We start from the raw sequence: 25,671 nt of genomic DNA, 5'->3' as shown, positions 1-25,671 counted from the left end.
TTGAAATATCATATAAAAACATTGGCTGCTATATTTTTGAATATATATTATTATTATAAATATTCTAAGAATGTGATGCAACGAGTGGTGCAGTAAAAAGTAGCCCGGTAAGTATAGATAAAGATGCAGTGGTTAGAATTTGTAATTTTTATATTTCAAAGTATATAACGATAATATAACGAAATAATCTAGGGATTGATGGTAGATGTAGCATATGATTATTATTGAACTTTAAAGGAATTTATATATATATATATGTATACATATATTCAATGACTGTTTTTGTTTATTTATTATGCTTTTTAAAAAGCAATACATTGTATTTTTAAATATAAGGTTTTATGTTATACAGATATAATAAAATAAAACACGTTTTTTTAAAAATAACATTACTTTATTATTGAGTAATATTCGAACACAATGTACGTTACAAACGCACTATCATTACATACTAAAAAATGTATTTGATTTAAAAAATTAAATCTAACTTCGAAAATTCGATTTTGAGAAGTTTCAATCTTAATGATTAAGTACAAATTAGACCTAATACTACGTAGATTAAGATCGATCACACTTGAAATGCTGTTGTTTGTTCGTCAATAATTCCACAAATATTTAATAGAAAATATGCAGAAATAACACATTCTTCGTGATCACCTCAGATTTCACACGGACGGACTTTAAAGGCTAATGTTTTTTTAAACGTTATTATATGTACAATTTTTTTAATTATTACCATCTGATATGATTTAAAAAATTTGTAATAATAATGCTAAAAAAATTGAACTCATGCGTAGAAAAAAGGCGTAAGCAGACTTCTACCTCAGGAAATGTCTGATATAAATCACTTTAAAACTCTACTTTATATATTGTATATATATATACATAAAAAAATGATTGTCTGATTTTTGTGTTTTAAAATCCCACTTCCATTAGATATCTTAAGTTGTGCCCGGACCGAGCCAGGTGACAAAGCTAATAATACATTTATTGATAGAATATTTAAGTCAATATGTTCCTAAATATACTATAAAATAAGAAAAAAAACATCAGACTATGCCACTTTCTAGCATACAGGCTCAATTATTGTAAACCAGAATTTGAAAAATTGACGTCGAAATGTTGTGTAATTTTCGACCTGCATCTAATAACATTGACTAGATACATTTGAGCTAATGTAATTTATTTGTATTTCTTGATTTATATTATAGTAATAATATCTTTTAAACATAAAAAAATACAACAAATCAACAAAATGCATATACGCTCCCTTATCTTACTAATAAAAAGTTTAAGATATATTTTAATTATTGAATAAAATTATTAATATTTGTGTTTTTATAAATAAATTACACATTTGGATACACTTTATAAATTAAACATAGTGATATGTTGATGTTTGCAAGTTTAAACATAATTTTAATGACTATTCGCTGTACCATTCTCCACTATTGCATCTGAAATTCGAAAGAAAAATATTTCTTTAGTTTCGGTTCTACTTGTGCAAATAAATAATAGTATTGTTATGGTACAGTTAGAAAGAAAAGCAAGAAATGTTAGTAATTTACAAAGGTGAGTCAAATGAAAACGTTCTATTGTCGTGTAAAAAGTGAAACATAGCTTGAAGAGAGGCTAAAAAATTCCATGCAACAGTAGCTTAAAATTTTCGCTGCACTAAATTCATCGATGAATGAAAGTTTAGTATGGTAATGCATGTCTATCACTCCAGCAAGTGTACGAGTGAAATTATTAAAAAGTTCCTAAGCCGAGTGAATTAGTAGCAGACTTTTTTTGAATTGCATCCATCATCAGTAGCTGAGTAACAGTGAATGAAATAGCATCATATATAGATTAAAAGAATTTGTATTGATTATTGCCAGCTATCTTTTGAAGCAGAAGTTCATGTTTTCTCAGGATTGATTGTTACTGGTGATGAAACCTAGATTAACTACCACTAGCCAGGAATTAAGAAATTGAGTAAGGAATAGCTAAAACTTGTATTGAACTCCGTGGAGACTACCTAAAAAATTACAATTATTTGATGTTTTTATTTGACCACCATCGTATCAACAGAAGTATTATATTAACAAGATCAATAAGTATTATATTACAAAATATCACATTACACAATATGTTATTTACATACATGTTTATTAATATAAAAAAGCGATAGACTACTTGCTACAATAATAAATTTATCGAATTCCATATTATATTTTAATAATATTAATAATCACTTATAAAATAGAATATCGATAGAACCTTTTGTTAATCACATTGATGTTTGTTATTTGCACATTGTTTGATGAGTAACTACGCAAGCTCAACGGCCAAACAGGATAGTTATTGAGAAACTCTTCGCTAGGCGGACAGGAGAAGAAAGCGGTAGAAGCTCTACAGGATAGGAAATTGTTGCAGTCGTATAAGTTTTTGTCGGTAGACGATAGCAGAGGCGTTTCGAGATCAAGCGGCTTGTCGGAAATGTTACTTTCGGATAGATTTCGCGGTGGAGATAGATAGTTGTAAGGTATACTACAAAACTGCCATGAAAGTGTACCTGGCCCTATCGACGTTAAAGGAACAGTCTCAGTTGTGTGAACGCTTCCGTTGACTTTGTCGAAACACTTTTCATCTGTAAATACATTAAGAAACAAATTAGTCTGGTAATTAATCTAATAAATGTACAAATGAATTTCAATATTTTTATTTGATCTAGGAGTTGTAAATGAGATAAATGAGTTTTGTCTTTGATTTGTGTATTTATATCTAGCTTTTTTTCCAAATTAGCATAAGACTTACTATAAGAGATTCGTTTATTAAGTCAATTCCCAATTTTCTCCTTTAATTTTGCCAGTTAGATAACTGGTAGCTTTTTCTTCGTCTCTTTAATTAATTAATTGATTTGATCAACGCTTACATTGATGTGCAAGTATTGCTCGTTTTTGAAGCTATTCGTAGTAAATAAGCTATATTTATTATAACCCTCATATCAATATACTGTGTTTGCTGATATTGTGTACCACCCACTTTCCAAGCTTGCTCGTGCAAATATTTAAAAACCCTCCAGAGCCCGGTCAATATCTACATTATTTAATAACACAAAACAACATTGATTCACATATGTGATAAAATGACAAGCCCATTTACACATGTATCTGAAGTTTATTAAATGGTTTTTCTTACATTTGTAATATGATGATTATTAAGTATTAATATGTACTTACCATCATTCCAGGCATTCGATGCTATCTGATTAGCGGCTAATTTATCCTCCAACGGTGGATCTTTTACATATCTTATCCAGAACATTACAGTTGCACCGAACAGTGGAGGCACTCCAGCAAGTAGGAAGGGTAATGTATATGATTGAGTGTGATCGAAGATTATGCCGGCAATTGGAGGTCCGATTGTTAACGGTATTGAACATAAACCTAATAAGAATCCAATGGCTTGAGTTCCACCTTTTTGTCCACACAAATCAAAGGCTATTGGACCCAATAATGTAATGAAACAACCGTCGAACAGACCCATACCTAGGGCTATGATTATTAAAACGGTTGTATTATAAGCGAACGGTAAGCACATTGATAATATACCAATGCTGTAAAAGGCTATCTGTTGCAACATGATTCTATTTACTTTAGGTAAATCTGCGATGTATCCGAAAATCAATCGACCTAAACCTGATGTTATACCAATGCACATTACAGGCAAATTACTTTTATTTCCAAATGTCTTTTGGACAAAGGTAGCCATATGAACGTAAGGGACAAAATAGCCGAATAAAGCTGACGGAATAGCCAAAGCCCATATGACATACTTTTTTCTCTTCCAATTATCTACGTATATCAGTGACTTCATTATAGAAGCGCAGTCTTTTTTATCAGTCATCTTTTCAATCTTCGTTTGCGGCTTAAATAGCAAAGCGCAGAAGATGATAAAGCAAGACATCAGAGATAGCATCCGAAGAGTGGTGGCCAAGTTAGCTGTTGATAATACATACTCTAAAAGCACTGGCATAATAACGGTAAAGACTGAACTACCGGCAGTCACAATACCGTTGACTAATCCCAAGTACCGGCTGAAATAATGGCCGAGGATGGCTAGTGATGGAGTGTAGGCGAGCGCGGCCCCCAATCCGAACATGATGCCGTAAGTGAAATACAAGCTGTTGATGTTGTGACAGAAAAAGGATGAGAGTAGCATTCCGGTGGCGGCTAAAACGCCGCCTAGGAACGTTATCTGCCTCAAGCCGAGGCGATCGGTGAGGATGCCGGCTACCGGTGATAGGAAGAACATCGTACCAATGGCCAACGAGCCGACCAAAGCTGAAACAAATTAAAGATAAATATTAATTGCTGGGTCGATGGACTAAATGGTGAAGACTTCGCAACTAATAACCATGGTTCATCAATTTGGGTCGCCAATTATATTCTATTAATCTCTAGTCGAGTCAAAAAACCAATAAAGGCAATTTATGTATGAGAGAACTCTTTCATTGTTATGCCTATCAATAACTCATAATTAAAATTTAAAATTAACTATGCGTGTACAAAATACATGGCATTCGTTACGGAAGTATAACTGGTGTGATTAAAATTCATATGACATATCTTGCTTTTATTGAATTATTTGTATATTTCTCAAGCCAAGTTTCTCAACTATCGGTGTGATAGTTGAGAAACTTGGCACACTAACTAAACACTGGTAAACCTAATGCAGTGTGTAAATGCAAGCGTTTCTTATTTGGCGCGACAAAATGTTATGGAGAATAAAAAGTGGATAATTTCTAGCAGCAATGAAATCCAATAAAAAGACAAGCATGGTGATTGAATCCAAAATGTGTTTGTGTTGGGGTTTCGAAGAGATAATTTATTTTTTAATTGATACCAAATAACGAATTCATTTCCTTCTGTCACTAACAATTAAGAGAGAGATTGACAACAATTAAGAAATGAAACTATCAAAATCATCAAGGGCTGATCAACAGGCGTAGTGGACTTTTAGACCACGATAACGCGAGACATCATACAAGGTACAAAAAATATTTGTTTTATAATATTCTTATGTAGTAATTATTATTTAGTTTTTTAGACTCACAGATTGTTTTCCATAATAGTTTGATGTAAAAATGAAGACAGCCGCGCAACGTGAAACTTTCTGGTACCTTACTTCAACTGCCATTTCCCAAAAGAAAGTATCAAGATACATAAATAAGATTAATAATGTTGTCGGGACAATATATTTGTGCGTATCCGAGCTGACATTCATTAATAGTTCCAAAGCACTTGAATCAAACCTGTTAACTACTACTTTAACAAAAAAATAAAGATTGGTGCCATGGACGTAATTTCAGCTTTTTCAATGGGGGGGGGGGGGGTTAGAATCCACGTCAAAAGCAATAAAATCGTGCTGTCACCGTCGCGATGAAAACGCTCGGTTATCTAGTGTTCACATTAAGACTTTATAACAATATTATGATTTACAATAATTGAGAATGGAACCAAGCACATCTAAATCGAATTCTGACCAATAGAAGAGCGCAAAAAATTATTATCTCTTCTCAGAAGTCAAAAATTCACGTCAAAAGCAATACAATCGTTTCGGCGCCGTCGCAGTGGGAACGCTCGTTACCGTGCGGCAAAGGCGCCGACACGATTTTATTGCTTTTGACGTGAATTTTTGACTTCTGAGAAGTGATAATTATTTTTGCACCCTCCCATTGGCCAAAATTTGATTTGAATATACTTCGATCAACACTCTCATATCAGAAGTTATTTGTAATATCTATAAGGATAGCTATTACATTTTAAAAATATAGTGCAGTTCTCCTTTCGCTTATTTTTCCCTGAGAGATGAGTTGGCTTAGTTTATATTTTGGACTTGACCTTATGAAAGCTCTAAAACTATAATTAGTTTTAGAACTTTCATTGGGTTAGGTTTGGGTTTGAACAGAAAATGGACGTTTCGCAACTGTCAAATTGAGTTTCATAGACATTTTAGAGCATCCACCTGCCCCCCCCCCCACCCCAATGACGTCTTTGTTACCGTTACGCAGTTATACACGCGAAAGAGTCTGATAAGATATGTGTCAGATAAAAACAAAGAGTCTGGTTCCGCCCCGAATTATCGGCATTTCTTAGAGGATCAAGGAATTCAAGGGACTATAGGCTTACCCTAATTCTTAAGGATAAATAAAAAATAACACTATCGTATTGGAAGCTCCTTGGGCTCACGCCCTCCTTCCGCGGTCGCATCAGGCTCAGGAGTTTCGGCCCATATATTAGACCAGAGCGACCAGATATTACCTATCCTGGCATTCGCGCCTACATACTGCGCATACAAGCGCTAGGCCAGGCCTCCTTCCTAGGTCGTCACGAGAAACGACCTGGACGGGTAGTAGACCGTCGCGATTTAGCTACTGATGGACTACGGCATCACTATCTGGAAATGAGGGGAGGGAAGGTACACTATCGTACTGAATAATTTTAACATTTTCGTCAGGAGTTTAAATCGGAACTGTCACTTCGCTTCCGACTCGGAATAACGAGAGCTCAGTTGAACTCCCATTAAGTGGAACTACGCCGAATACTCCGACTTTCTGATTTTTAATTATGATAAAGCTAGATATTTATAGTTCAACATGCGTTGTTGGGCGGGTGTTAAAAAGTCTGGTTTTATAAAAATAAAACAACATTTAAGCAGTTCATGATATTTGGAACTGTATTATTTATCATGAACAAATAATATCTTCCATGAGTAATAAATATAGAAAACTTTCGGTTAACACTTACTACTTTTATAGTCTTCGTTCATTTTTCTTCGGGTATGGTACTAGTTGGATAGAATATATTAAATTTGATTTGTAAATGCCGACTTATTTATTGCAGTGAATAAAATCAATCAAAAATAAAAATCCAGTTTCGGTGTTTCATAATTTAAAGCAATTGGTAATAACTTTTTTTGTATCTGAACGTTGTTTACATATAATATTAATGTCAACAAATCAGCGAATAACATCCGCATTCTGTTAATAATTAAAAAAACAAACTTTTCATTCATTCTTCACTCGTGTTTTGTTGTATCGCAATCAATGTTCATTTCAAGATAAACACAACGTTGGGGGGCTATTCATACAATATTGAATTCCTAGTAATTAATAATTATCGCTATTTGAGTCAAGTGTCACTTGAAAAGACCCTGCATCTTTCAAGTATGTTATGCATATGTTTTTGATAAGATAAATAAAAAATATACTGTTATGAATATCGTTTCGAGTCGATAAGCTGGTCAATGTTCTCGCAATATGCATGATAGAGATGCATGCTGCGAACAACAGTTCTATAAATAGTTTTAATAAACTATCGAGTAATAAATTGTCATTTTCCATCGATCCATCGATCTATTAATTAAGAGTATTAAGGTCATTTAAGATAATCAAGTTGCGTACGAAATGGCTAGTAATAATGCCAACGAACTCGAGATGCGTTCGAGATTGCATCTATGAACATAAAGGACAATCGACCTTTGATCAAATAAGGAAGTGTGTTCTATGGAACATGGACAATGTACAAGGAGAGACCTTGCCCGCTGCGATAACACGAATTTCTATTATAGTTGACCGAATTGCTTAATCATTCCGACTCATGGCAGTGTAGTTTATCAATAGAAAGTTTGGAATAAAAATGCAATAATAAAAATCAAGAAAAAATAAATTAATTTATAATAATATTCTCATTATATAATAACCAAGCAGCTTCTTTAATCATATATTGAAAATGACCGATATGCATGTAAATGTACTACAATTAAAGTTTAGCCGCGAATGAATTATAAGATGGAGAGGGAAGAAGATAAGTATTCACATCGACAAAGTGCGATAAGGCGTCGAAGATGCTTTGATTCGTTATGCGGAGCTCGTCTCACTTGAAATGTACATTAAGTGTACAATTAAATAGTTTATAATGTCTTTAAATATGGCGTGTGGTATAAGTGGTTTGTTGCCAAATTAAATCCTTTGTGAGTATTTTTTTATGACTTGCGCAATGCGTATTATTGAGACTAAAATGAATGCGTTTATAAATAATATAAATTGGTAATATAAAAAAAGTTGGTGAAAACTACGAGATTTTTTTTATTGCATTGTTGCTATTATGTTATACATATATTAAATGTGATAAAATCTAATTAAAACAATGCAATCAAAAACAAAAATAATCTAATTTAGCGATACACAGATTTATTAATTACTATGTGCTTTATATATTGTATGTTTTCGTTTTCGTTAGAAACGAAAATAGGTATTAACCGGCTTTTTTGACTTGGTTAATTATTTTTTTACGATTATTTTTAAATTAAATAAATATTATTGTTTTCCTCAATTGATAAATAATTTCCTAAGCAAAGAAACAGAGATAAGACTCTTTGCCCCATTGCCTTAATTCAGAAAAAATATTCATTAATTATGGAAATACATAGAAGTATATCATCCATTATGTTTCAGAAGTGAAATACGTTTCTGAGGAATCATTTCAACTACAAAAAGATTAATCGGTTTCGATTTTAACCGCTTTAAAAACCCTAGGTATTAGTCACCACTGTTTTTATTTCTGTGGCCATCATATTTCTGTATCTGGTTTTTAACAAACACATTTCTACTGATATAAAACAATTTTTTGCATTCGAGTCAAAACAACATAAATGACTAATAATAATAATACCAACAACAGATGCGTTATTATTTGAATAATAACATTGATATAATCAATTATATCAGTTTATGTTTAAGACTACATAATATTTTATTCATTTAAAAATGTAAGAAATATGATTTATTTTGTAAATATAACAATAATACCATAGGCACATGTGCGATATAATAAATTTTTATAATTGCCTAGTACACAATATTTTTTAACTGATAAACTTGAAAATATTATGTTAGCTCTTTCTGCGCATTTGTTTACTTATCTATTTATACAGGATGTTTTTAAAGTATGGTGAAATTTAAATATTAAAACAAATTATCCTGCAAAATTTTGGCATTGATATTCGAATTTATTTATTTATCTATCTGACCATCGTGACTTGACATGTTCCTCTAATATTGTTAATGATGATCTTTATACAAAAAAGTTTTATTTAACATTAACAATACATTAACTTTCACTAACACTTACATATATGTATATAGTTATCAGGGGCGTATATTCAGGGTGTGCTAGGTGTGCGGCGCACACCCGCAAAACCATCTAGAATATAAATTTAGAAATTTAGAAAATTTAGGGCGTAAAGCGACATCATTTTGCATACAGTAGTATGCAAAATTATAAAATTTTAATATGCAGTGTATAGTATGCATTGGTATTTGTCATTCGCTCTGAACGTTTTCGCGCGAGCGATCGTTTTGGAACAACACATATAACGCGCCGACCTTGCGCGCGGCCGCCGACTAAAGTAAATTGTTCCGAGATTTAACGGCTGAAGTCGATCTGTCGGCTGGCAGCGCTCAGTAGTAAAATTGGTCTCGAATTTGGTGCGCGTACTTCAAAAACTCTTGCGTCCGTCGCTGCTTTTTTATTACATTATACCACAATAACAGGTCACTCATTTTTTATATTTTGGCGTAAAATAGTTTATTATCTTATTTACATATGAACAATATTTAATTTTCTATTTAGATTATATTTTTTTATTTACCCCAATAATGATGAAGAATAATGTTGAAGATATTTTGAATAATCCATTTTCAAAAAGAAGTTATGAAATTAAATTGAAGATAATATTAAGGAAGAAGTAAATTCAACAAATTTTGTCGCTATTATTCTTGACGAAACTTCAGATATAATGACGAACTCACAGCTCTCAACAGTTTTGCGTTTTGTTTATGAAGGTAAAGTTTACGAGCGGTTTATTGGCTTTACAGACGTTAGCTCTGATAAAACAGCCGATGGCTTATTTTGCCACGTTGTAAATATAATTGAAGAATTTCAAATTCAAGAAAAATTAGTTGGACAGACTTATGATGGGGCGAGTGTAATGAGTGGGCATATTAATGGTTTGCAAGCCAAAGTACTCGAAGTTTATCCACTGGCCATTTTTACACACTGCTATGCTCATATGTTGAATTTAACATTACAACAAGGTCTTTCCAATATAAAAGTGTGCAAATCATTCTTTCAAACTTTAAATGGATTGTCTGCATTATTTTCGAAATCTTCCAAACGAATAAATGCTTTACAAGAGTTCGTAGCTAGAAGACTTCCTTCTGTTACACCTACAAGATGGAATTATACATCACGGTTAAGTAACACAGTGCAAAAATACAGAAATGAATTTACGGACTTTTTTCGAGACGTCGTGAAAAATTGTGAACTATGGGACCCCGACACTGTAATAAAAGCACGAGGTTTTCTTAGCTTTTTGGAAGATTTTGAAACAAGAAAACTTCTCCACATATTTTCAAACCTTTTTGGAAAAACTGATGTGTTATACAACATTTTACAATCTAAATCTTTTGACATATTATATTGCTGTAAGAAAGTTACTGAAATTTTGCAACAACTCAGACATGAACAGGAAAATAATTATGAAACATTATGGGATTCTTATGTAACGGAAGAAAATTATCCAAGACTGAGTAATGATTTGCTTGTTGAAGAAAAGCACGCGTTTAGCCAACTATTTAATACAATAGTTGATAATATATGTAAGCAAATTGAAAACCGTTTTTCTTCAATGTCCATATTGGAATATTTTCACCTTCTGGAGAAAGAAAAATATGAGCAATATAAAGAAAAAATTCCAAATGAATTACTTACCAAACTGCAACAATTCTATGGAGCATTATTTGATTATATAAGTTTAAAAAATGAGCTTGCTGTTCTTTATCATTTACCTAAATTTGCAGAGAAATCTGTTCATGAGCTTGTACAATTTATGAACACAAATAATCTTGAGTCAGGTTTTCAGGAAATAGATAAATTAGGCAAACTAATATTAACTCTTCCAAGCAGTACTGCTTCAGCAGAACGTTCATTTTCTGCTCTGAAACGAATTAATAATTGTTATCGAAGTACCCAAGGCCAAGAGAGGCTATGTGGCCTTAGCTTGATTTCAATAGAAAAAGGGATCCTTATGGATATTAAAAAGAAGAGCATTTTTATGACAGCGTGATAGAAAAATTTATGATTAAAGAAAGAAGATTAGATTTTATATATAAATAATTATAAGTTTATGTTTATTGGAAATTTGATATTTTTATATAATAATATTTTAGATTCGGTTTGATGTTTATTTATTTATTTATATATGGGAAAAAGCTGTAAGGCAGTTTAGGCATGTCAAAACCTCGGCTAATAAAAATGAAAAAATGTACGTTTTTTTTTTATTTTTTATAGCACACCCAATATTAACACCCACCGTACGCCACTGATAGTTATATACGTATACTAATAACATTATTAAAAATTCACTCTCACAAATCTTGAATTATCTCTCTATTCGCTATATTATCAATGTTGGGTTTGGGTTTTTAATATACATTTTAAAGGAGCATATTAGCGCCCATCAGTTAAATTATATTTTCGCTAGTAGAAATATATATCTAATGGCAAAAATGTATTTGAACTTCACTAGTGAAAATATAACTTCATTGAAAAATACATATTCACTGTAACATTTACACATTGCATGTAAAAAATAATGATAAGTATGTAAATGTAAATTACTATCATTTGCCAGATAAATGATATTTTCACTGGTAAAAATATGTATGTATCTACCGGTAAAAATGTATTCCGATATGATTTTACAGAAATGACATATTTACAATCAGGGAATTTTTTTGGCTAAGTTCAAGGGTGATGGTGGAATGCTTCCATATTTTTTTCCCAAATGACGCCCCTGGCACTAGGGTATAAATAAGGATCAGTGGCGTAGCTATGTGGGGGGGGGGAGGGTGCGGGCCGCCCCGGGCGGCATATTCGCGATGGGATCGTCTAATGTGGTTCTTAACCCTGAATGCACTAAAACATATATAAATCCACGAATAGCAAGAGCTTAATAATCTTCAATTTATTATTTTAAGAAACGCTGATTTTACGACCCTAGAAAAAATGTATGTGGGGGGGGGGCAATTTTAAGGATTGCCCTGGGCGGCACATACCCTAGCTACGCCACTGATAAGGATACGACCATATTCTCTCCTGTAGAAATATCTAATAACTTTTCTTTAAATTCTTTCTAATGACATAGAGTACTTAGCTTCACAATAATTCCAGAAAGCCATATTCGAAGACGCTAGGAGCTAGCTTAGCGTACAAAACGCGAATCGGCATATATTGTAATATATATTGTTAAAGTGACACGCGCTTCGCATAAAGAAGCGGAGCATCTTGGGCGATGTGTATATAATCTCCATCACTAATCGTACGTCACTTCCAAGTAATCGGAAGTATTTATGTATACACCTTATCGGACGATGAATGTGCAGATAATGATTTTTGTAGTACTAAGAATAATAAAAGTAATAAAAATTTTTTTTTTTTAATTTCTATGTTTTGAAAAATAGTTGGTCACTTCATATGCACGGTGTAGAATATTATATAACCATAATACAATTCATATTGCGCACAAAATGGATCACTCTCTATTAAATAATTACTACTGTATTATCATATAACATATCTATAACCTATGATTGTATTAATTGAAAGGTCATCGTAGAATCGTGCTCTAATATCATCAATTAATTGATTAAGGTTTTAAATTGCACATTTTTTATACTAATCGAACTAGACAATTATACAATATAATGAATATGTTACTAATAGTAATTATACTAATTAATATCTACGCTATAATAACATTAAAACCAATATTAAAATTACAAAGGATAGAGTAGATAGTTAGATACGTGTTACATGTTCAACCATGGACAGGATATATGATATTTTATCGCTTTCCTTACCATATTGTAAATTAAACCATGTAATATCCGTATATATATTATAAAAATGTAGACCGCATCGACAACTGTAGTTAACACCTTGTAATTCAATATTTAAAGCTTTGAACTTTAATCGTTAAAACCGATACCTTAGGAGTGAAAAGCTCATTATACGTAAATTATGCTGGCAATATACGTATGTTAAAAATATACAAAAAATAATGACGCGTAGTTATTATATTGTACAAATGAATTAAATAATAAATAAAAGTTATCTACACGTGTGCTCGTACATTTTACCGAATATTACTATCCCGTTATCTGTCTATTATATGGTAAAACAACGTGACAGCAATTAAATTCACTAAATTTGCAAATTTTCGTTTCCGTTGATCGATATCAAATCAAATACCTAATTTTTAACGAATATAGTAATAAATCATGCGATAATATAGCGAAGGACGTGACCTCACGATAACATATGTGATAGGTCAAAATTATTAAAAAACCATAATATTTTTGTATTACATAACACTATTATTATGATTATCAATTTATTTATTTGTGAAAATAAGATTCAATTATGTTTTTTTGCTTTTTTATTTGGGTCTAGAAGCAAAAATACGAACAAAGAGCTATAAAAATTTTTATGTTATATTCTTTAAAATAAAAAATAATGTACTTTCTTTTAAACTTTTCCTTTAATGTAAATTATTATTCAATTAAAATTTCACTTTTAATGATATCTAAAAATATGTGTTTATCGGCTTTTATATGATAGCACTTAGTGCCTATTTAATTTCCAGTATTTATATCGCAAATCAGAGCCCATGCGAATTTCTTTGAATTCGAATTCAAGCATGATTTTATGCGATACACAAACTCAAAAATAACTTTTTTAAGTGTGTCAGAATACGCTATGTGTTAGTTATATATAAACAAAGTTAACCAAAGTCGCGCGCGCATGACTTGCTGCTAAACTGCAAGACAATGATTTTCAGATAGTTCCTTGACTTTTGCTCTTGCGCTAATGCTGCGGAGATATAAACAAAGAAATAAAGCATCGACCCAACCGTTTTGGATCTTGATGCGTCGTCATTTTATTCTATAATTAAACAAGCACACGGATAGCTTCTGAAGCACGCGGATGCTGCAATATAGCGAGAAATTCGAGACAGAAACACATGTGCGAAAGTGCTACTTCCTGCTGAAAATTCTAGGATTTGTTTGCATCCTTACATAAACAAGATGCATAAAATTAGATTTCTTGAATTCCAAGGTATAACAAAATAAAGATTTATTTTAATTATATGGCATCCATAGTACAGCTCTTATAAATGAATTTACATGAAAAAATAGTGCGCGTGCAAATATTACAAATTACGCCATAAAAATGTCACTTTACAACTAATTCAAAGCTACATGTAAAAAAATGTTGCTAAAAGATAACGGATTTTCGAAGCATAACTGCGGAATAGAAAAACCGTTCATAAGCAAAATTTGAAAAATCGCAATATAAATGGAATTTTGTGCAAATTCAATTTACGCCTTTAAGCTCATATTCATAAAAAAGCACGGATGAGTGGAGGAGTTTCATTTTCTCTCACAGAGTATATAAGCTAATACTCCGCGTAAGATTCCAATTAATATCAGTATTGATTATGTAGTGACTGCATGTTAATCCGCTTCTCGAAGCCAGATAATAACTGTTTTCCAAGAAAGAGAAAGAGAATGACTTGCCGATGGAAGTTTCGACTAGTCGTCCTGATCTAAAATGGTTTTAAGAACCCCTTTCCCTCCGCCAGATGACAGATTCGAGCCATGGATAGGCAGTGATAGCTCAGTCTTTGCCGAGGTAGCGCACAAGTAAAATTTATACATAATTTTATTCTACATTTCGGTATTCCAATATTGATTTTAAAATACCAGTACCAAAAGCTATAATCTCAATGGACCACATCGGAACGAATTTCTTCATTCTATAGCATATTCATTTGTTTCATATTTCATGTTCACAAAATGTGGTAAGAGATGAGTCATCTAAATATCGTATAGGAGTTGTGTTTCCAGGAGTGTCTTCGACCCCCCCCCCCTCAACCCAACCATTTGGAAAAGACTACAACTCCGTAGAGGGCCTCCCAGAGACTGCATCTAGAACTGCGTCATGAAGACTAGGCACCCCCAGATGGCCTGCCTCCACCAGAGATTATCTACCCCAGCTCTAGAGTGCTGGCAGCATTATTATATCAATATATAACTATAATATGTATTCTTAAAAAGTAATACCGATATTAATTAAAAAATAAAAGCTCGAATTGCGTCTCATTCGGCACCACACGACCCTGAAAATAATATTAAATTATATATGTTATAAAATAGTTTATTTTTAGATAAACTTATACATATTAGAATGACTTATCTGACATATATGAATACATTTTCACTATGACTGATAAAGTGACATTTAATATCATAAGTAATTGGCGAAGGAAACAACAGCATGCGACAGATATTAATGTCAACTAGGAAGATTCGATTTGACCTTGAAAGACGATTTAAATCAAACAATGTCTCTGGTGCTATATGCATACAAACGTATTTGAACACATGGCGAATTGTTATGATGCTAGTTAATAAAGTTGTTTTGTTGAGTGAAAATTGATCGATGCTTATTAGTTTGTTGCACCAATATGCTATCTACACTACAATATACACCAAAAGATAACGGTACGATATACGAATAATCACACGTTCACATTTAAAGTTAACTGTTATATTTAAATTGGTGTTACATATTATAAAAACATAAACTTTTCCATCTAATTTTTCCAACAACACTGTCAATATTTACTTTGCCACACCCCTATAATTATTTTTCTCCCTTTTTATCGTACTGTCATTAGGGGATTGCCACTCCTTAAGTTACTTGCAAGCGATAATTTATTAGTGTTAATTAATGATTGAATTAGAGTATCAAGTCCTAAGCAAAATTACTCATATACGATCAAATCTATCTTTATAATGTTATACAATATCTAGTGGATCTTGTATATCACTCAGATAACGGTTTTGAATAACAAATTCAACGTAGCGGTCACATTACCCGGCATTTGATCTAACCATAGGCTACTTGATATTGACTATAGACCACACGCAAAAAAACACGCAAAAAGTTCATGCTGAATAAGGGATCAATGACTGACCGAAACTCTTTAAATTTAAAGTAATAAAAAACATTGCATGGCTAGAAACTTCTCTCTCAACTATAAAACTTTTTCGTGTATTTATTTATCGACGTGAAATTAAAATAAATATGGCATTTCTATCTGCGTGCAAATATATGCATTTTAAAGATGATTTATTTTTTTAATTTTAAAACTTGTAAGACTATTTATTGGAAAAATAAATAGTAGCTGGCCAATCGAATATTTTTAGAAAAATATGTGACATACGTTGTAACAAAATATTGCTTAATTAATAATATTATTCTGCAATATCCGAAAGACGACGACCGGTAATATGTCAGGGGCGTAATTTGAAGGGGCAGGTGGGGGCATTTGTCCCCCCTTAAATTTGGCGAGAAAAATATATGTCATTCAATGAAATACTATGGAAATATTAAAAAAGCGCACTACTGGCTGGTCAACTTTTGCCCTCCCCCCCCCCCCGGTAAAATCTGAAATGACGTCCCTGATTCTAAACGAGAAATTCTCGTGTTATTGCGATTGGTCAGCAAGCTTTGCAGCCCTGGATATTTAAGCCTGGACTTCGATGAGGAGAAGGCAGTCACCAACACCAGTTAGACACTCGAAGAGATCAGCAGATTCATCCCGCTTGGTAGATGCGCCCCCACCGACAGAGGCGAATATACGACCTGAGACTATCATCGCAGCAGGAGGAACTGCCTCCAGACATCAACCCTGCGCCAGCTTCTCCACCACCGCTCGGAGAAAACATCTCGCCATTTATCGTCTGTCGCACCATATGTAAATATAATGTAATAAAACTAACTAGATTCCACCCTGAGTCTTACTGGCTACGAAGTTATCACACCCCCAGGGTTCTCAAACATTAAATTATAATAAGTTTTTCTAAAAAATTCTTACATGGGATTTGCTGAAAAAACTTTTCATTGAAAAAATCTTAACACGCGTTTTTATGTATACTCAATATTTACATAAAACTAAAATTAAAATAGTACAACCGATTAATGCATTTATAAAAGCATATAATATTGATTCATATGGATGATTCTCTTTATTCGATGCGGGGTCGTTTTTCATATCAGAAATTTAATAAAACATTTGTCTGTAATATTAGTAAAAAAAATCAGTACTTCGCTATGATAAATGAATAGGTGTCATATTGTCAGCTAGATGTAACTGCTGCATTATTTATGCCAGTGGTCGGCAAACTTATTGGCCGAAGAGCCAAATATGTACATTACAACGATTCAAAATAGTTCTGAGAGCCAAATCTGTTTTTTAATTTAGTAAACCTTTATTATAATTTTAAACCTTCATTAAATTACAGGTACACTGAATAAAACTTGATTTCACACTTAATAAAGATTTATTAGTTGATAAACAATAATATGAAAGTAAGGTATCCATAAATTTAAATCATGACAATGACTGACAAACACTTAATGCAAACAATGTCCTTGCATCTCCTTGGAAAGTTTCAGTAAGTCAGGTTTATATGTTGTTGTTTTTGATTTTAGGCATGATTCCAGGTTCTCATCAATAAGACAACTTTTCAGTTTACTCTTGATAAAGTTCATGCTTGAAAAGGTTTGTTCGCATTAATATGTAGAACCAGGGCCGGCCCTAGGTTGTTTGGCGCCCCAGGCAAAAACTAAATTTACCCCCCCCCCCCTATTAACACTTGATGAGCGCAAAAATATAATTCAAATTAAAGAAATAATATATTATATTTTACAACATGCTCTTTTTTACGATTGTGGGTATTTAAGAATTTATAATTTATTTTTTGTTGTGATTTTTTACGTGTCAAATAATTTAAAGAGTACACAGTAGTGTATAAAAAACTTATATCAGATTATATTCTTTAACAATATTGTTTGATAATTTTAAGTGAATATTGCGCCTTTATTTGGTATCACGGCGCCCCACAAGATCTAGCGCCCCAGGCGATCGCCTGTACTGCCTGCCCCTCGGGCCGGCCCTGTGTAGAACCAAAAAGGGAAAGAACAGCAAACGCAAGCTTTTTCAGCGGATCTTAAGAGTCAGGAATACTATTCCAAACGTTGAAAATGATCATGACTTCATTCTCCAGGTCTTTCAAAGCAGACCACTTGTGTTGTGAACTAAGATCACATTCGTTCTTCTCCGATATTTCCAAATCAATACAAAGACGTTCAAATTTGGAGCTCCATATTTTCTTGTTTTTTAAATCCTGCAATTATATTTCAAAGTTACTAATGTCAATGCCAAAAGGAGAAAATTTCAACTCAGTTTATTGTAGCATTAAGAAGATTTTTGACGAATGCTAAGGTCGCTTTGAAACCTGCTGAGAAATGCTTTCCTCATATTTAAAATTGTTGTTTTGAAATGGTGTTTGTCAATAGAGGAATTATTTTCTTGGCGATGCTTCAGCAGGCTCGGAAAGTGAAACAATGTTTCCCTTTCAAAATCTTGAGCAAAAGCGTTTTAAAACGTTCCCTCTTGATAACCATCGAACCTTGTTATGAAGCAGAAAATCAGCGTACTCACTCTTCATTTCAACTAAAAATTCTCTGAATTGACGATGATTAAGAGCTTTAGCTACAATGGAGTTGATGATCGTGATCACTAATCCCATAACTTTACTAATTTCTTCCGGAAATATCTGCGCACAAAGCGCTTCTTGGTGAATAATGCAATGATAAACCAATATCTCGTAATTATTTTTTTCTTTCAAAATGGCAACAAACCCTTTTCTGACGCCAGTCATACTTTTGGCCCCGTCTGTAACCGCCAAGTACGCAGATTGACAGCCGTCATACTACTACGCTGCGCTGCGCCCCTATCGGAAGAAACAGATACTACGTCAACGCTCACGTACACATTCAACGTTGCATGGAAAGGACACTCGACCAGAATTAGCGCCCGGGCCCGTGGATATTTGTGCCAGAGCCGCACTCAAGGAGCCAAAGAGCCGCATGCGGCTCCGGAGCCGCACTTTGCCGACCCCTGATTTATGCAATGGAATTTGCGAAATTCTGATTTTATTACTCAGTTAAATATCCAGTCTGTGTTTTTATATAATGAAAAATAGATAAATGTACATATGTTTTACATCATTTTCAATTTCTATTAGATTATAAAGATACTCTCAATAAAAACTCAACCTAATCTCAATACATTAATTTTAAACAAGAGCCTCATATAAAATAAATATATATATATATATATATATATATATATATATATATATATATATATATATATATATATATATATATATATATATATATATATATTATATATAATGTCATCACTCATCAGAGTCAATGTCCAGACTTTGAATGTTTATTTTGATTTGCCATGTCATTATTTGCAAAAAAAAATTTTTTTAAAGAAATTATCACTAATAAAGTTGAATATTTTAATAAACGAAAACCTTACCCTTTGACTCCGGGCGACGATAACATTTTTTATTAGGACGATAATAATTTTATTGTTTCTCACGTCGATCGCCGACAATAACTTTATTATAATAAATTTGGAATATGAAGGCTTTATGTAACAAGATAATATATGCTGACATAATTTATTAACTTCGATGTATTATTTTAATAAGCAATTGGCGAAGTTTGCCGATACGCTGTCACTGACACATGAAAGAGTTTGCGATCAATGTCTGCTACCATGGAGATGGCATAGGTCAGCGAAACTAACTCATTTTTATGACTCAAAGTCACGGAAGTAATCGCGAAAAACGAGGTTAATTTTTTCGTGGAAGGTACTAGTTATAAGTGTATTATATGGACGCAAGCCACGAGAGGACACGTTTCATGATGTGAATGTACGTTTATCGATTGTATCTCATCATGAAAATTGTATTGTTTAGGGTAGATCGGTAGAGTATGACTAATTCTTATTGTTTCATGCTGCATGACTATTCGAACAAAACCCGACAGTTTGCATTAAATGCACATAAAAGCTTAAATAGAAATATAGGTCATTAAACTACGATTTCAGTATATTGATTAAAGCTTTCAATTAAAATCTCTTAAAATAATGATTTTGCAAATTTATTACAATATAATATATTATAATTAGTAATAATATAATATTTTAAAGACCTGATTCTGTCAATAGTTGACCCAAATACAATTTGTTCAAACAAAAGGTAAATGTTTTAATTTATTTTCAACAAAAATAGGATAAATATAGCAATCTTAGTGATTCAGTAGTAGCATCAAATAATTTTATAAATACATATTTTTAAGTTTCAGTCAATTCTAGTAATCATATTAAGAACAATGTCAATGGAAGAAAAAATCAATGGAAAAATATTTAAAGATAATGAAATGTAAATATCAACATAAAATTTATACCATGGACCTCTTTAAAGGTAATCAGTAATAAAATATTATCTTCTGAATAAATTGTATTATATTATTAATTATTAAGTTAAAGTTAAGTGGTTAAATATTTTAAAACATCATATACAATAATTATATTGTTATTAATGTATTATAAAATAAAAATTCGTTTAAATTCAATTTATTTTCAAATAATTTTGAAAATAAGTTGGTAATTTTTCTCCTTTTCCTTTTTGCTACAAAAATAAGATTGCACGAACTAAAAGCAAAATTATACTTAGATTATAATTATAATTAGACTTTTTATTGCAATATTTTCCCAAGTAAATATTGCAATAAAAAGTCTTATTAGATTCCACATTGAGTCTCATTGGCCACGAGGTCAATCACCTCCAGGGCCTCAACCTCGAAAAAGCATTTACACGTGTAATGAAAAAAAATAGTTTTGATGTTGTTGCAATTGGAGCTTTACTGACCATACATTATTCAAATTATTGATAGTTTAATTTTAAAAACCATTAATTCGTAATTTAACTGACTTAAAATTATTTTTTGCCTTACAACTAATAATCAATAAAGTGCAAAGTCTGATAAAATTACTAATCTAAGAAATATATAAATTATTAATACTAAATTATAGTCGATTTTATCTTATTTTAGCTATTTAATATATATTTATTTTATAAAATTAAGACTATTTTGACCTGACAGGTTAACCTAGTGCGTCACGATGGCCAAGAGCATAAAATATAATACAATTTTAAAATACATACAAATATCTACATATATACGTATACATACAAACAAATACATACACACATCTAACTAAAAATATGATAAAAGGACAGACACACATAACTTCAACAAATGTGCATTGTCCCAAATCTTAACCAAATCCCCATATGTACACGAGAAAATGCCAGAATATCAATGCACAGTATTGAGCAGTCGGATGGCCTTTGCCAGAGAAGAGTTGGCAAGCGCTCCAGTTCTAGACTTCATAGGCAAGAACAGTGGACGCGACCGAGAACTATGACCACCTTCCGGAGTCCACAGTTGGAGCTGCTCGATCACCGAGGGGTTGTCGATATGTAATATATAAATCGATCTTACACCTTTACCAACAATCTTTTTATAGAATGGCATTAGAAGTGTGAGTTTAGAGAATATTAAGATAAATAAAAATTTAATACGTACTTTTGAACTAATTTTACGTATTTAAAAATATTTATAATTTCTTCAAAATTATAGATTAATTTAAAAAATGTTAACATATTATCAAGTATTCTAAATATAAAATTAATATTTAAATATTTGTAAAATTAACTATTAAATTGTATTTTTAAGTAAATTAAATACTTATACAATACAATAAAAAAACAAAGGAACGTAATTATTGTATCAATTAATCTATTTGTATATATATTACAATTATGCTACAACACTATTGTGAATTATTAATAAACCACGTTTATTAATAGTTCACAATAGTAAACAATGAATATATTGGCAAGTTTTAGAGGGTAGTCAGATAATCTCACCAGACTTGCTGGAAGCTTCAGTGTCTCCAGCTGCTTTCAGCTCATTCTGAAGATGGAAATGTATGACTCCGAAGCTGTTGATGACACCTAACAGTATTCCGTTGCATAGGAAAGAGCCAGCCATTACCAGCCACGCACGTGCTCCTCCATCTGGCGGTTTGTTTACCATTTCCACATTTAGAGATTGGGACTTTTCTGACGCCTTCGGTGCGACTACAGCCAGGCATTTTTCGTCCACGAGCCCCGTGTCCTCCATTTTTTAAGTGTTTTAATTCAACAACTACACGATGTACATTTGTCTAAGGCGAGACGGTATATTGGCACGTCCGACTCGGACTGGTGTACGGCTATTACTGGTATAAGAGAGACGATTTCGCGCAGCGCTACTAGCAGACTCGCTACTCGTCAGCGAATGTGCAATATTTTCGGATCGAAAATAAACAAATACAATTAGTATACTATGAAACGGCGAAAATATACTATGATCAATACATAAATTTGTTATATTTTATAGGATATAAAAACAACTATTGCCTGTCTTGTATATATTCGACAACATCAAATTGTAAAAAACTGTATAAAATATTATATATAAAATAACAAGTGAAGAGTTGTCTACGTTACCAACGTATGTGCTATATAAACAAGTATTTATATCAGACTTATTCAATTTCGTTAATATATTTTGGATTTATATTTATATTATTGAACCAATACTCGATCGCGTAGATCGTCGTAGGTCCGTAGTATGTCTCTGCGTAGCTCTGCAAAAATTAATGATCTAAACTCCTAGCTGATGATTTTGAGATTCTCAAGAAACTACACCTCTGGTAAAGCCTTTTTAAAATACCTAATTTGAAATGGAGTTTCTTATCTGAAGCGAAGTACTTGGTATATGCTAAGTTTTATCAAACCAATTAGAGCTGATAGAGTGTAAATATAACGTACCACAAAATTCCATTTATAAAAATATGTCTTAACCTTGTTCTTACGGTGAAAAAATAGAATGAGCGTTCCAGCAATGCATACTCAGTATACACGTAAAAATGTGTAAAATTTAGTTTTTTTAAATTGGAAAAATATAAATTTTATTACGAAATAATTATTTTCAAAATAAGTTGGAACAATTATTTTAATATAAATGCTGGAAACGAATAAATTGAACGTACCAAATAACAAATAAAAACGTGAGCAACATTTTTAAGTCATTATAAGTTCCTAAATCTCGTTATTTAAAATGTACTTGTTTACGGGTAGTCGTTTGTCGAATATGATGTTAATTTTTATCGGATTCCCTTTGTCGCCGTAAATTGGATACATTCTGAAACATTTTGGGGTATTTAATTCGTATTATATTTCTCGTAATATACGCAATCGTACATTTCAAGAGTGAATTTTTTATGAAATAATTTAGGTCGATGTTCAAGTTTATTATTTGATTTTTTACGATTACATAAATTATTTTAATTTTCTTATCTTATCGACGTACTATGAACACCACAATGGTTTTAATATTTAGTAGCTTTTCCCAGAAGTATATATTATAAAGTGAACATGATTATGGCATTGAGTAAAATCGAAATTATATTTGTAGAAATAGTGCGAATACCACTCCTCAAGTATTTTTTAAGAACAGTTCAAGCAATTTATTAGCAATATTTTATAAATTTTATTTCAACCCAAAAAAGACAAAGAGCCGAAATAAATAATACTAAAAACATTAGTTGGAATAAAAAAAACTTTCACAGTTAAAATATGTTGTAATAGTTTTATTTCACTCATTCAATAAACAGTCAATATCTACTTAACGCAGCAGTTAGCTTAACAAAGAAGCCATAAATACTAGATAAAATATAACCTGTCTAGCTAAGCATAAGCCTAAACCAATTGTGTGTAATTTAATCAGCAAAATATGGTTATTTTATTAAATAATTATATATTTAAACATTATATGCTGCTGATGAAAAAATAAAAACACTAAATGAAAAGTTAATATGTAAAGGGGATATAAACCATCTGAAAAAATGGACGTTTAGTTAATGGACGATAACTTTTTTATAATTAATATTTTTTTACAGCTTTATAAGTATTTTATGCTTATTTTTTATATTACTTATTATATTATAGTGATACCATAATATTAATTTGTTTGATATGAAATGTCATTGATTTTTAAACAAACATATATACACTATAATCTGTAAAACTTTGCTTAATCTTTAATAAAAAAAAAAGGAAAATACATCGATAAACTTAATACAAAGTTTTATGAATTATTTAATAAGGAAGTATTAAATAATTCATAAATACAAATTTGTGATGTGTTCATTTTGCCGTTGTGTTGAATCGTAGTAAACTTTAAGTCATCTCGAAGATCAAATCTTCGAGAGTGAGTTTCAATGTGATTGCTTGTATCAGATTGAACGGTCGAAATGAAAGCAATTTATTTTATGGAGTTCCTGAGTTGATTTCAGCGAGATCTCCACGTGAGTCGAGTTAAAAGTGAAGTAATAGTCTAAGTGGAAATTTTGAGCAAAGTGCTTTTCTATGGCAGAGTTCCGGCTTATATATGGTTAGAGAATTGGGAGGAGATTAACGTTCCTAACAGATGAGTTGGGGCTAAACTGAAATGGTTGTTTTTAACTCATAAATATTTATTATACTATTTTAGCCATTGGTGCATTTCATTTAATATTGTATAGCTGGCAACATTGGAATTGTACCTGCTCACTTGCAGACGATATTTTTTCTAGCCTTTTTTTTTTAATGGACGATTATATTTAAAAATGCTCATTGTTTGTGTAGACAGCATTAATTGCTTTCGGCAAATAGATGTGTAGCTGGTGTTCAATTTTTCTGCGTTGAAACTTCTACCCCTTGTAAATGCGAGAGAAACAAATCTAGTTGTTTTTATGACCCTTACAACGGGTTTTATATAACTAATTGCAACGCTACGATTATGGATTATGTAATAATAAAAAATATACAAACAAATCATAAATATAATAAAAGTATAACATGAAATGAATACAATATTAGCTATCGGTTATTTTAAAGTATCAAAAATATAAAATAATAGTTAAGGCGAACCACAGATTGAAAAATTGCGCTGCATTATAAACACTACAGCACTTTAGTCGTAGTTAAACGACATCGTCGCTAACATCTTAACAATAGTTTTTTATCACTTCATGATACAATGGCGGTGTCAGAGAAAAGGACCGTATCACATAACTAGCAACGATCCTATGATAAATATAATTATTTAAATAATAATGCGTGTAGATGTATGTCTTTTATATATCTATGCAAGCAGTGCGAATTTTCCAGAAAGGGGTTTTCCAGGCCAAGCGCACTGTGTGTATGCATAGCTATAGTCAAACAAAAATCGATTCGAGATGAACTTGAACTCTGTGGTACAAATGCTGTATAGGTATATGTACATACTAGAACTAAGGCATATACATACATACATAAAAAATACATACATATGCGACCTGACATTTATATTGTTCTATCAAATTAAAATAACGATCATTTTAGAATATGTTTTTTAAACATAAGTAGAAAATATATTAATGAAAGTTGTATTGTAATGATTGTTATTTTTTCTTCCTTATCACGTATAT

At 31.7% G+C, this 25,671-nt stretch overlaps 1 protein-coding gene across 4 annotated transcripts; it reads right to left on the bottom strand.

Annotated features, from left to right (window-relative positions):
• Positions 1-371: 371 nt before the first annotated feature.
• kar (monocarboxylate transporter 10-like protein kar) lies at positions 372-22,441 on the bottom strand. 4 transcript variants are annotated; one of them, XM_088185969.1, is made up of 4 exons: positions 22,043-22,435; positions 3,225-4,328; positions 2,558-2,632; positions 372-1,457 (listed from the first exon to the last, which is right to left on the bottom strand). In XM_088185969.1, the coding sequence occupies exons 1-4, from the start codon at positions 22,296-22,298 to the stop codon at positions 1,420-1,422; spliced, it is 1,473 nt and encodes a 490-aa protein (XP_088042095.1). In that variant the 5' UTR covers positions 22,299-22,435; the 3' UTR covers positions 372-1,419. The 4 variants fall into 4 exon arrangements, with proteins under 4 accessions (XP_088042095.1, XP_088042097.1, XP_088042094.1 ...); XM_088185971.1 differs by lacking the exon at positions 3,225-4,328 and having other exon boundaries at positions 1,301-1,457; positions 22,043-22,441; XM_088185968.1 differs by lacking the exon at positions 372-1,457 and having other exon boundaries at positions 2,033-2,632; positions 22,043-22,440.
• Positions 22,442-25,671: the final 3,230 nt, after the last annotated feature.

Source organism: Plectrocnemia conspersa, unplaced genomic scaffold (assembly GCF_051122295.1).
Source record: "Plectrocnemia conspersa isolate PC_06_02 unplaced genomic scaffold, ASM5112229v1 ptg000005l, whole genome shotgun sequence".
Lineage (NCBI taxonomy): Eukaryota > Metazoa > Arthropoda > Insecta > Trichoptera > Polycentropodidae > Plectrocnemia > Plectrocnemia conspersa.
Note: the sequence above shows the minus strand (reverse complement) of the source record. Positions and strands in the feature narration are given on the sequence as shown.

Excerpts from the sequence above, each read along its gene's own strand:
- kar (XM_088185968.1), bottom strand. The coding sequence starts at position 22,298 with ATGGAGGACACGGGGCTCGTGGACGAAAAATGCCTGGCTGTAGTCGCA. Across the intron at positions 4,329-22,042 it reads TGAAGCTTCCAGCAAGTCTG|CTTTGGTCGGCTCGTTGGCC; the intron begins GTGAGATTATCT and ends AATTTGTTTCAG. Across the intron at positions 2,633-3,224 it reads ATCGAATGCCTGGAATGATG|ATGAAAAGTGTTTCGACAAA; the intron begins GTAAGTACATAT and ends ATGTATTTACAG.